A 13,675-nucleotide genomic window follows, 5' to 3' on the forward strand; every position below is an offset into this window, starting at 1 on the left:
TGCCTTATGACAACATCATAGTAATTTAAAAGTAATTACATGTACAAGTTATAAGTAAGAAAATTCTATATACATGTCTTACTTAAGGGACGACATCAAAAGATCAATGTAAGATAAAAAACTTAATTCAAATAGTTTGGGGGTGGGGGGTTGAACAGCTGCAAGATTTGGTTATCCGACATTGATTTTTACATATATCCATATGGGTCAATCAATTTTTCCCAAATTAAGTTAAGAGGGGGGTGGGGGGTCAGTGAAAAAAAAACTATGTGAATTAAGTTTTTTATCCTTCATTGAACTTTTGATGTCGTCCCTAAACATGTTAAAAGATTTTAACTGTTTTTATTAAAAGTTTATCAAGTATTAATTGATAGATCATAGCATATTATGCAAGAAGTTTTATTTTTTTGATAGGTCAACACTATTGCAAGTATCAAAACATTCAAAGCTATAGAAATAATTCCAAATAACTTTCAAAAGTTAATTTAATCTGGTCACAATATCAACCATGAGTTTGAGGGGAAGGGGAATAGAAGTTGATTAGATTTAACTTTAGAAGCTTTTGTTACATATTTATTTTTATTTGTTAAATCATTTTTGATTCTTTGTACAATTTTAATCCTGAAATAAACCAGTATAGAAATCTTATTTTTATTTTGTCTTGTCGCTAAATCAGTTGGAATGAGACAATTGATTTAATGTTTGGGATGTTCATCCTAGGCTCATCTGAATGGCCATATCCCAAGCATCTGATTTAGCCGAGACATTCATAGAATGATTTAAATTTTTTAATTATTTCCAAATGATCACGACCTCTTTCATTTTCAGGTTTTATAGTTGAATCAAAGCAAATTAGTTTTGATCATGATAGTTAAATATTTTACTAGTTTTTGTGTTTTGGAGATGTTGGCGACCAAATAACTTTTCATGATGCATAATGTCCAGTGACCAGTATAAGAATGGGAACTTATTATACAATAAATATTATATAAAGGAGAAAGAAAGCTTGAAGAAAGGGAAATGTGAAGTGCAGTAAAGGGATGAGGGCATAATAGGTCTGATAACAAATTGGCTTTGTACTATTTTTCATTCATCACAGTTAATCTTTAACATGCTGAAACCATGTTATTCTACAAATGTTAGCATCATACATGAAATTTGAGGCAATTTGTGTGAATATTTCTTGAAAGAGATTCACAACTACAACAATCTCATTTCCAAGATTTAATGATTATGTATTCATAAAGACACAGTTTTGCTGTTATGAAATTTTAACCAGCACTGCAGTCAATTTGATAATATTTTCAAAAAGCTTTAAATTCTTCACCAGTAATTCTGACTATAGTTCATACGTGATTTTACTATCCGTCCAACTCATTAATTTTCTACATACTTTTTAAACTGTCTTTTTGTTTTCAAATTTCAAATACAATCGAAGTATTTACATAAACTGCATTCAATCTTGATTTAACAGTTACTCTCACTACAACTTTCACTGAAGACTGTAATTTCAATCTATAGAACTATCTGTAGGTATTCCTTTTGTGTTTTGGGCCACAAATTCCATTCATGAAATCTCAAACATTTCATATTCTTTCATGAAAACTGAAAGCGTTCCATTTCTAGGGGATCATCTCCATACAGAAGATCATCGTCATTATAATACATGTTGTACTCTGACTCTTCCCAACCGTTGTCCATTTCAGCACCAGCAGCCACCACTGATACACATACTGGTTTAGTTTCACTGTTGGAGTCATCTTCTGAGTCTGTATCTGGTTCTGTGAAATAAAAATCATTTTGTGTTACCAATTTTGATCTTAATACTTTCCCTACTTTAAATGTATTTCTACAAAATGAAAAATATTATACGTACAGAAAAACATGGTGAGGAGGCAAAAGACAGTACCTTAAACATAATGATTGATTAAATGAGCACTGACAATACCAAAAAAATTACACATAGCTGAGAGGGTGATAGAGAAGATATTTACCACTAGAGACATTGCCAGCCAAAGCTAACCCAATGTGAATAATGTTATTATGAGGGGTTACAATCAGTTAGAGCTTTATCATCTGGATCTGCTCAACTGTGTGTTATTTAGTTTATTATACTGAAAGTTCTGTCATTATTGTCTTAAATTGAAAGTTGAAAAAAATACTATGATGTCATCATCAATTTGTCATGTGCATAACAACTCTTATTTGAAAAAAAAACCCTGAAAAGCAAAACTATTTTTTTTTATGTTTTTCTTAACAAGTAGAACATCAGCATTGTTGTTAAAATTATTGAGGTCAGAATTTTGAGAGGGTGTCATTTAAAAATTATCTCCCCCTGGGTAATGAGAATGAGTAAATTATCTCCCTTGTCAGAAGGTATGATTGCCAATGAGACAACTACTGTGGATTCATTTATTTCTGTGGGTACCGGTATCAATTTTTGTGGATTGAGGAAAAGTTGCATTTTTGTGGATAATTGATTTTGTGGTTTTGGTAATCTCTGCAAACAAAACCTGAATTTGTGGTTCACCTGTACACATGAAAACCATGAAAAAAAGTAAAGAGATTATTCATCAATATAACGAAGAAATAATTTACCTTCTTAGAAAATAATATTCCTCTATAAGCTACGAGGTTATTTCAGGGTGAGTCATGTAGACAAACAAGTCTTACCTGGATCAGGAAGAATAATTCCTGTATCAGCTTTGAGGTAGTTCTGAGATAAGTCATGTAGATAAACAGGCCTTACCTGGATCAGGAAGAATAATTCCTGTATCAGCTTTGAGGTAGTTCTGAGATACGTCATGTAGATAAACAGGCCTTACCGGGATCAGGAAGAATAATTCCTGTATCAGCTTTGAGGTAGTTCTGAGATAAGTCATTTAGATAAACAAGCCTTACCTGGATCAGATAGAATAATTCCTGTATCAGCTTTGAGGTTGTTCTGAGGTAAGTCATGTAGATAAACAAGCCTTACCTGGATCAGGTAGAATAATTCCTGTATCAGCTTTGAGGTTGTTCTGAGGTAAGTCATGTAGATAAACAAGCCTTACCTGGATCAGGAAGAATAATTCCTGTATCAGCTCTGAGGTAGTTCTGAGATAAGTCATTTAGATAAACAAACCTTACCAGGATCAGGTAGAATAATTCCTGTATCAGCTCTGAGGTAGTTCTGAGATAAGTCATGAACACAGAATGTTATATATGGATGATGCATATCAAGATCTTCTTCTACAACACTTGTTCCTACAAATAGATGACAATTATTAGCTTGTTTGCTTTACACGTAGACATTCCCTTGGTTTTTGATGGGGTTTGTGTTGCTCAGTCTTTTGTTTTCTATGCTTGTGTTCTATAAGAGTTTTAGGATATACAAACAGTTTAATTGAAGCATGATGATGAAGGTGTCATTCTTGAATAAATTCACATTTCACATCAACTATTGAAATTTGGACTTGCCTCCGATACAAAGCATTAATGTCTTCTCCTGATCAGACTCTGGTGACTGGAGGAAAGAAGTAACTGTATGATTAGTAATGTCCAGACACCCACTGACATCCAAGGATTCTAAGTTAGGACAAAGGCATGCAAGATCTTCAAATGCTGAAATATAAAAATGAGGAGAATTGGTATTATTGCAAATGAGACAACTATCTACCAGTGCTAATATTATTAAAGTGGTAGTAAGCAATTATAGTCCATTGTACGACTTTTAATAAGTCAGGAGCATCTGGCCTTTGTTAGTCTTGTAAATTTTTTAAAAATATTTATTAAAGTTGATTTTTATATTTTGAAGTTTAGTATGAAATTCATTTTCACTAACTAGTACACATTTTTATTTAAGGGCCAGCTAAGCCCCAATTCTGGTAGCAGGATTTTCTCACTGCATTGAAGACCTATTGGTGGCCTTCGGCTGTTATCTGCTCTTTGGTAAGGTTGTTGTCTCTTTGACCCATTCCCCATTTCTATTCTCAATTTTATAAAGATTTCATTTTAGACATGAAATAGAAGCTCTTTCATTGTATAAATTTCAAATGGAAGAATTATTTCCACTTGAATGAATATTACAGAATTCGTTCCTAACAGAATAATTAGTGGTATAGAATATTTGTTCAAACAGGAACTGATATAATGGCATTGTTTATATACAAAGTTTCAAAGGGAACTTCTGCTAGGTGGAACAAATTTGAGTGGTTTTTTTTCTTTTTTCTAATTTACTCCACATTATTCCATATCTCAGAAATCTCTAATGCAATTGCCATTCAAAATTAAATTCCAATACTTTATTGTTGCATAACTTAGATACTAACCACTGTCTGTCAGTCCAGAACAGGCTCTGGCTGTCAGACATCTCAGTCTACCATTTCTAGATAAAACTTGTATACTTTCATCATCTACCTACAAAACAAGCAGTAGTATCTATCATGAAGAGAAATTTAGATAATGATTAAAATTAGAAGTATTGAAGACTTAGTTTAAAGGGGCACTAGCTGTCAAATTCATTGTAACCGATTTGACTCAAATTCTCATATTTGGTTTATAACAATGTAAAACATTTATCCAAACTATCAAAAGTCTAAAATAAACAGTTTACAGAGCATGGGGTAGATAATATATAGGTTCGTTTCGTGTGTATTTTAATCCAGACGCCATCTAATTAACTATCGATTTGACCTCAGATGACAATATAAGCGATGTAAACAAAAATAAAGATACGAATAGATTAAACCAACACGTGCAATTGCATTTTTATAGGTCTGTTTGATTTTATTTTATAGATTAAAAATGATGTTTCTCATTGTTTTTAACCATATAAGAATGATTTTATGTGCATCGAATTAGTAATCAAATGATTTACCGTAGTTTCACTTTCATTGTTGACATTCTTTTTCTTTAAATAACCAGTACACGTACAATGCATGCGTTGTCAATCTCTAGCTAGGGGTTAACTTGAAGTTCACATGAATACCGGTTAGAATGATGATGACGTTTTCACTTGCAAGTGAATCAGTCAAAAATTATGTTTAATCGCTTATTTCAACAAAATTAAAGGAAATTGATTGCTAAAAGCAAATTATTATTTCATTATTCCAATTTGATTAATGATTGATCTAAAAAAAATCATACTTTATTTTTTTATATATATCGTAGCTAGTGCCCCTTTAACAGAATAACAAAGGATATGGGGTATCCATCCATGAACAAATCAGTGCATGCACAGCAAAAAACACACAAAAAACAAAGGGACAGGGCTTTTATTGCTGTTCTTCATCTCAAAGTCACTGTGAGTCACTAGTTTAACCCTGACACATGCCTAGTGTGCCTGTCACAAGTCAGGATTCATTGTAATTCAGTGTTTGTCTCCTTTAAATTGTTTTACATTTGTAATTTTTATGCCCCACCTACGATAGCCCCACCTAAGATAGTAGAGGGGCATTATGTTTTCTGGTCTGTGCGTCTGTTCATCTGTCCATCTGTTCGTTCCTCCATGCGTCCGTTCGTCCTGCTTCAGGTTAAAGTTTTTGGTCAAGGTAGTTTTTGATGAAGTTGAAGTCCAATCAACTTGAAACTTAGTACAGATGTTCCCCGTGATATGATCTTTCTAATTTTAATGCCAAATTAAAAGTTTTGACCCCAATTTCACGGTCCACTGAACAAAGAAAAAGATAGTATGAAGCTCAGGTTAAAGTTTTGGTTAAATTTTTTGATCAAGGTAGTTTTTGATGAAGTTGAAGTCCAATCAACTTGAAACTTAGTACACATGTTTCCTATGATATGATCTTACTAATTTTAATGCCAAATTAAAGTATTGACCCCAATTTCACGGTCCACTGAACATATAAAATGATAGTGCAAGTGGGGCATCCGTGTACTATGGACACATTCTTGTTGGAACCTATTTTAGTTCACTATGCGGTATGGGTTAAATTCGTTGTTATAGGCCATAGATAATATCAGAAATCTTGGGTCAGTCGTGATAAAAGAAAAAGCTACATGTGACAAATACAGTGGCAACAACTGGTATATATGACATACTAACCTTATATAGATAACTAATATCTAATGTTGTAAGACTAGAACAGATCCCCAAAGCCTTTACGCCTACTCCTGTCACATCTCTATGACAACAGCTGATATCTAATGTTCTGAAATAAATGCAACAACAAAATCACAAAATATTCTCACAACTGCAATGCCAACAGCTATCATTCAACAGTTTAATCTAAACTAAGGTAAAAAAAAAACAAGAATGTGTCCAAAGTACACAGATGTCCCACTTGCACTATCATTTTCCATGTTCAAAGGACCGTGAAATTGGTAAAAAATCAAATTTGGCATTAAAATTAGAAAGATCCTACTATAGGGAACATGTGAACTAAGTTTCAAGTTGATTGGACTTCAACTTCATTAAAAACTACCTTGAACAAAACTTTAACCTGAAACTGGCACTTCTATTTTCTATGTTCAGTGGACCATGAAATTGTGGTCAAAAGTCTAATTTGGCTTGAAAATTAAAAAGACCATATCATAAGGAACATGTGTGCTAAGTTTCAAGTTGATTAGACTGCAGCTTCATCATAAACTATCTTGACCAAAAACTTTTAACCTGAAGCGGGACAGACGAACAAACACACTGACGGAAGAACTAATGAACAGATGGACGAACGAACGAACGAACACACAGACGCACAGACCAGAAAACATAATGCCCCTCTACTATCGTAGGTGGGGCATATAAAAAAGAATCCAAATCTTTTACCCCAAAGCTAGATACATCAGTATTGCACAAGCTAATACTCCATTGAAAAAACTATAGAATCAGGTTCAAAATATTTAAACTTTCATATCTCTGTCAAAATAATGATGTCCTGGAATAAAAAGTAAATAAGATAATTTAGTATCTTTAGCTGATATCTAACATACTGAAATAAATGATATTCAAAATTTCCTGAAGCTATATTTTACTCCACTTTGAGATGCATAATGCATGGCAGCAGTTTGTAATATTTAGTTTAGTGTGTTGTGGTCTTTTCCTTTCATAGTTTTAATTTGACCATGGTATTGTTTATCTTTCTTTATCTTTTTAACCATTTAAAATTAAATTAATTGCTTAATATCTATATCCATTTTTGCAGGAAAATATGATCTTTTTATTACTGGTAGGATAATCTCCTGAAACCTATACATGTAGTAATATTTGATACCACAAGACACTTTTAAGACATTCTGTTCATTTTAATTTCATAAATGGCTTCTAATTTATGTTATAAAGTGCCCTTCTTGATGAATATTGTGTTTCCCAAACTTACTCTAGAAATGGACAACCAATGGCTATGGCTGAAAGTAAGTCATCATTTACTACTAAATTCTGTGACATGTGTACGTCTCTCTGAAATAAGAAAACGCAAATAATCACAACTGGAAATGTGTTTATTTTCCAGGCATCATTTTTTTTAAATTTTAGACTGCTGTTCTGATTAGGACAATTTGGTATTGATATTTCAAATATTTTTGGCTTCCCACTTTGTGGTGTACGTGCCTACAAAGTACAAAAATTGTATCATTTGCTTTACATCTAGGTTGTTACACAGTTCTGAAGTTTTTTTTATAAAATGCATGGTGTCACGTAAAAAAAATCAGTTCTTCAAGTATAAAACTTGTACATTTTATGTATTGAAAATGCATAAATATGATTAAGTAATGATATTAAGTGCCTTAAAAAAATATTGGAAATAGATTGAGGAGTCAGCTGTCTTTTATGAAAATAAGGGATGAGGTGCTTTATCAAGGTCATTAATGTATAGAGGTTTTATTCTAAGCTGCTAAAACTATGTCTCAACCATCATACAAAAATACTACTTCTAATTATATAATAAAAGTAAAATTAGAAATGAATTTCTATTTCTAGACTATACCTACCAATTTAGAAAGTTTGGCAATCTTCATCAGTCCGTCTCTAGATACTGAAAGAATAAATGTTTATTATCATTCAACTAAAATCGCCTAGCTGAAACCATTACCTGCTGCGAATGTTTGCTACAGTAAAGTGCATACATAAAATGACAAATATGGAAATGACAGCTTAAACTATACTTTCACTAAAGATTATCTTCTGTAGGGAAAACTATATAAAAATAAGGAGATGTGATATGTGATTCCAACTAAATAACTATCTACCAGAGCCATGACATAAAAGCAATTATCTAGATCACTGTATGACCTTGAATAATGAGATAAAACCAAACCTGTATAGTATATATATACTTTTCTTAGCATACTATATTCTACTATTCCTCTTACCATTAAGGAGCTTCTAAACATTAAGTCAGAGAGAACTTTTTTGTTTAGTTTGAGAATGAATTGATCTTGTTTATACAGTTTGGTCTAGAATGATGTATTACATAGCAAAACATGTTTACCCAAATTGATGTTAAACAAGAATGTGTCCAAAGTACACGGATGCCCCACTCGCACTATCATTTTCTATGTTCAGTGGACCGTGAAATTGGGGTCAAAACTTTAATTTGGAATTAAAATTAGAAAGATCATATCATAGGGAACATGTGTACTTAGTTTCAAGTTGATTAGACTTCAACTTCTTCAAAAACTACCTTGACCAAAAACTTTAACCTGAAGCGAACGGACGCACAGACAGACAGACGAACGGAGGCACAGACCAGAAAACATAATTCCCCTCTACTATCGTAGGTGGGGCATAAAAATTCAGACATGTACTATTTGAAAACAGGTTTACTTTTGATTTTAAAATAGACATTGATTGAAAAACATTGTGTTTTTGTTGTGTATACATACTAACCAGTATCTTTTTCCTATTGTGTATTTATCTTAAAATGTATATATGATATTTTGTTTATTATGTAAATATTCATTACTTTCTTAATGTATGCAAAATCTTCATAAACATGGAGGAAATAAAGATTCATTGATTCATTAAAACACTGCTCCAAATTAAATAATATAAAAAAAGATTACATGTGCTATGATTGCCAATGAGACAACTCTCCACAAGAGACAAAAATGACACAGAAATTAACAACTATAGGTCACTGTATGGCCAAATTAAATGCCCTTATTATGAAAATTAAATATGAACAACTAGATTGACACAAAATAAATTATAATCAAAATTAAAATGTTTCAGATGGAAAATATTTTACTTTCATATTAGGCTCTGAAGATATGGATTTTTGTAAGTAATTAAAGCGTGTCTCTTGTTATTTCTTGAACTTACTATTGTCTTATGTAAATACCTGATAAGTTGAGTCCATTTTAATTGAAATTTGAAATAGTTTGATACATTGGTTTGTTGTAGTACCACTACTACTATGTCATATATTTAATTATATAGTCTCTCAACTCTTTATAGAGTGGCTCTTGTTGATAATTTGTGTTTTAAAAAAGCTGTATATTTTATATGTAACAAGTGGTGAGACTTGAATAAAGTATTTGTCTTGTCTTGCCTTGTCTATGATAGGGAGGGGGTTATTAGCTCTTAAGAACATATTTGCCCCAATTAATGCACTTATTAGCTTTTCTCATGTCAATTGGAGCTAAGAGTTCATAATCTTTTTCATGTCATAATTGTTTCTATTTTTAAGATAATTGGCCATATATACGTCTATATTAAATCTTAAAAGCAAAATCTTAAGTACTATTGGGCCTAAAGACTTCGTTCTTCGCCTTAACTTATAATAAACTTTTTAAATTACAAAATGGGTCCTGTGAAATAAAGATCTTTTCCAAAACCAGAAAAATCTGGTAATTTCCAAGAATTTGACAAGGAAACTCGATAAAAGTAATGAATATCACTAATGCAAAGTTTGTATGTCTCAAAAGAGGTTTTATTATAACATGGCAACATATAAAATTTATATGAAAGGTCATAATTGACAAAACAGTTCCAAAACCACTGCACAGTATTCAAACTGAAACCAGTATGCAAGCATTTACATAACCTTTTGATAACCATGAGGTAAGAAATTTTTATTTTTACATTAAAATTTGGTCAACAGTGCAGAGTTTTGTACTTTAATTCTGGTATTATGTGAATATCTTTTTCTAATAATTTCTAATCAGATAGGAATACTAGTGCTGTCATTGTATCCTACAGTTTGTCCTATATTTTCCAAAAATAAATAAGTATTTTGTATACATACTGTTGAAGTTATTCTAATTCTGCATATAAATATAATAAATGGTTTGCCAAAAAATTGTAAATTTTTGTGGATTTTTATTTTGTTGTTTTTACGTTTAAAACATTTGGGACTAAATCAAAAAACTGCATTTGGCCGGTACTCTTTTTTATTGTTTAGAGGGAACAACTAACTCAATTATTAAACACAGCCCTCAAACAATTATACTTTAACAATAATAATTCACTATATGTTTCAGGTTTAAAAAAAAAGGAAATGATGGACTGTTTAAAGCTCTCACACGTTTTAAAAAATAAATTATATATCTAACAAAAAAAATGCTCTTCTTTTTAAGTAAGGGTAATATTTTTCAAATTTTAAATTAGATAACAACTCAAAAATCTATGTACAATATTTCATATTATAGATCATGATAGATCAAGCTGAAATTTCGTCTTCAATTAAAAACAACATAATTTTTTTGTTTTCAGTCAGTTCAAGATAATCGCTTGGATAGCCTTAATCCCAATAGTCATTGCTCATAAGCAATGTTCTAAAAATACCAATCTTTGGAAAAGTATTTAATATCAACTAAAGTTGGTTGAGAGTTTGGACGGAAGATGTGGCTGTGGACCCAAAGATAAGAGTAAGTGTAGTTTTATATCTAAATACAAGTGCTACTATTTAAAAAAGCAACTTATTTGGGTTTTAAGTTGTCTGCTTTCAAAAATCCTTCCATAAAAATTGGTGTCCATGAAAATAAATCAAGCAACAATACCTATATATTACTATGATAACATTAAATAACAAACCTAATCGTCAGGTTCCTGGAATTAAACATTAAGAATTAGAATTGCTATACACAGATGTGTGAGCTCTATCCAAAATGCAAAATTTTCCCAGTTCAATGAGCAACAATAATTACTTTTACCAGTAAATGATATATGACACTTTGTTGTTGACATAGTAACCTATGTTCCAGTACTACTATGATTAGGCAAATGAATTTTATAGACAGTCTAATATTGTACCTTTTTTAACCTTTTAAGGCAGTCATGAAATGGTTGGATTTCTAGCTAAAAATTCCAAGAATATACAAAATTTAAATGGAATAGTGGTCTATGATACAGTTGTTACTAATACTGGCAGTGGATATAATCCTTCTAATGGCCACTTTGTTGCCCCCTATGAAGGACTTTACTTCTTTTCGTGGACAACACTTACTCTAGAAAACAGTTATTTCTTTACTGTCATCCAGCACAATGGTAAAACAATTGCAAAGAATCATGCAGCAGCAATTGGAGTGACTACATCGACAATTGCTGTGACACAAAGTGTTGTATTACAATTAGCAGCAAATGATCAAGTCTACATAAAAACTAATGGGATGGAAAAAGAAATGTATGGTGGAAATTGGTCTACATTCACTGGTTTCAAAATCTAACAACCTCAAACACATTGAATAAACATATATGCAATGCATTTTGTATTTAAGTTATGATTTAAATTAACTAGGGTCTCTAAAGAGATTGTGTCGTTTATGCCTGCATTTATTACATCAAAGGCATTAATTCATGTCTAAGATATCTTTTTGTTGATCTTGTCTTGCTAGTCAATATTGCTGGGTTTCTTAAATTTTACAAATCTAAGTGACAAAATTAATAAGAATTACTTTCTTCATTTGAAAAAAGTTATGTACATAGTGAAAAAAAACAATAGTTAGGGGAATCTTATTGTTGCAAGATTTTTCAATCACTTCATGTATATATATATAATTTGTCTAGGCTAGGTGGTCAAGTGGTCAAGCGCGTAGGATACAGGGCAGGCAATTTGGTGTCATGATATCTCAGTAGCATGATTTCGAATCCCGACAAGAGAAGGACAAATTTCGCAAATTTACAGATCTAACATTGTTGGGCTGATGTTTAGATGAGCTATATATATATGCATCAAATGCCTTTTGTTAAAATATACTTTTTCACTATTATGGTCTTTTTGAAAATGTTGTTTGTGCTGTATTTCAACTCTTCTACAACAAAATTTGTTTTACATGCACAAGTATAAATATTGCGGTTTTTATTCAAAGCTATCATAGGTTTGAATGTAGTTTTCAATTTGGACTTGTTTATATTTTTCGTTTGGGCTTGTATCATATTTCCCCTCCGGTTTATATGATCCGTTCATCCTATTTTGACTCTTTAAAATTCAAGAGTCTATCCTAAATTGAGGTAAATTGTATGGCCTTCCAAATACTGTTTCGATCCCTAACATCACTGAAGAGACATTTATTGTCGAAATCCGGATCCGGTGTACATTTTTTGCCCTTCATGTTTGTGGTGTAACATCTTTGTTGTAAGTTTATTGTTTTCTGTTAAGTATTAAATTTATATTAAGATCCATTTTGTTACATCTTGTTATCAATTTATTTGGCAATAGCCAATGGCAGTCAGCAGAACATCAGTTGTTCGTCCTGTTAGTCAAATGCGTTTTGTTAAAATATACTTTTTCACTATTTTGGTCTTTTGGAAAATGTTGTTTGTGCTATATTTAGACCCTTCTACAACGAAATTTGTTTTACATGCACACTTATAAAAATTGCGGTTTTTATCATAGGTTTGTACGTAGTTTTCAATTTATACATACCATTGGCAAATGTCTTTTCTATGTAGATGGTGGCTATATTTGTTAAACTCTGGAATACAAAAAACAGTGATTATACTGAAGAACATATGCAGAATAATTGAACTTTGAAAAGAATTCTGTTAATTTAGCTAAAATATATTTCACTGAAACAAATTTATAAAATTTATATATTTATATGGCCTTCTTTTTACTATACTGACTTTTCAAGATAAAAAGACTTTTTTTATTCCTTTGTTCAAGATTAAAAAGAGGATGTTTGAGTGCTACAATAAGGAGTTCAGTCCCTACACATATTTTTTAAAAGCCTGTCTAAACTCAGCAGAGAAAAAATGCATTCAGAGCAATTAACTTGAAGCAGATTCCTTATAATTTGATTTTGTTTGTTGCATTATGTTCAGTGGCAAATATTTCATGCATGTTCAGGACAAGATTTCTTTTATGACAATTATGTTTTATCTTTTACCGGTATTTAAGATACATTAATAAAAGCTATCCTGTCATCAAATTGAAAGTTTGAAAACAAGAATGTGTCCATAGTACACGGATGCCCCACTCGCACTATCATTTTCCATCTTCAGTGGACCGTGAAATTGGGGTCAAAACTTTAATTTGGCATTTAAATTAGAAAGATCATATCATGGGGAACATGTGTACTAAGTTTCAAGTTGATTGGACTTCAACTTCATCAAAAACTACCTTGACCAAAAACTTTAACCTCAAGCGGGACGGACAAACAGATGGACGAAGAAACGAATGGATGCACAGACCAGAAAACATAATGCCCCTCTACTATCTTAGGTGGGGCATACAAAACTGTAAATTAAAAATCTGATGGACCAATCCTACAAAATTTTATGTTTGTAATGGTAAGATTTTTT

The 13,675-nt window shown here is 31.5% G+C and overlaps 1 protein-coding gene across 4 annotated transcripts in view; it reads right to left on the reverse strand.

The window, feature by feature from the left end:
- Positions 1-1,211: 1,211 nt before the first annotated feature.
- Positions 1,212-13,675, reverse strand: part of LOC139528438 (putative RNA-binding protein EEED8.10) — a 38,829-nt gene continuing 26,365 nt past the window's right edge. For 3 of the 4 annotated variants that reach the window (XM_071324411.1, XM_071324412.1, XM_071324410.1), the window contains exons 13-20: positions 12,798-12,846; positions 7,921-7,964; positions 7,311-7,390; positions 6,041-6,146; positions 4,311-4,398; positions 3,460-3,603; positions 3,130-3,246; positions 1,212-1,781 (exon numbers count right to left, since the gene is read on the reverse strand). In XM_071324411.1, coding sequence (XP_071180512.1) covers positions 1,597-1,781; positions 3,130-3,246; positions 3,460-3,603; positions 4,311-4,398; positions 6,041-6,146; positions 7,311-7,390; positions 7,921-7,964; positions 12,798-12,846 — 813 coding nt within the window. In that variant the 3' untranslated portion in view covers positions 1,212-1,596. Of the gene's footprint in view, positions 1,782-3,053; positions 3,091-3,129; positions 3,247-3,459; positions 3,604-4,310; positions 4,399-6,040; positions 6,147-7,310; positions 7,391-7,920; positions 7,965-12,797; positions 12,847-13,675 lie in introns of all 4 variants that reach the window. The other variant, XM_071324409.1, reaches the window with a different exon arrangement.

The sequence above is a fragment of the Mytilus edulis genome, chromosome 6 (assembly GCF_963676685.1).
Source record: "Mytilus edulis chromosome 6, xbMytEdul2.2, whole genome shotgun sequence".
In the NCBI taxonomy this organism is placed as follows: Eukaryota; Metazoa; Mollusca; class Bivalvia; order Mytilida; family Mytilidae; genus Mytilus; species Mytilus edulis.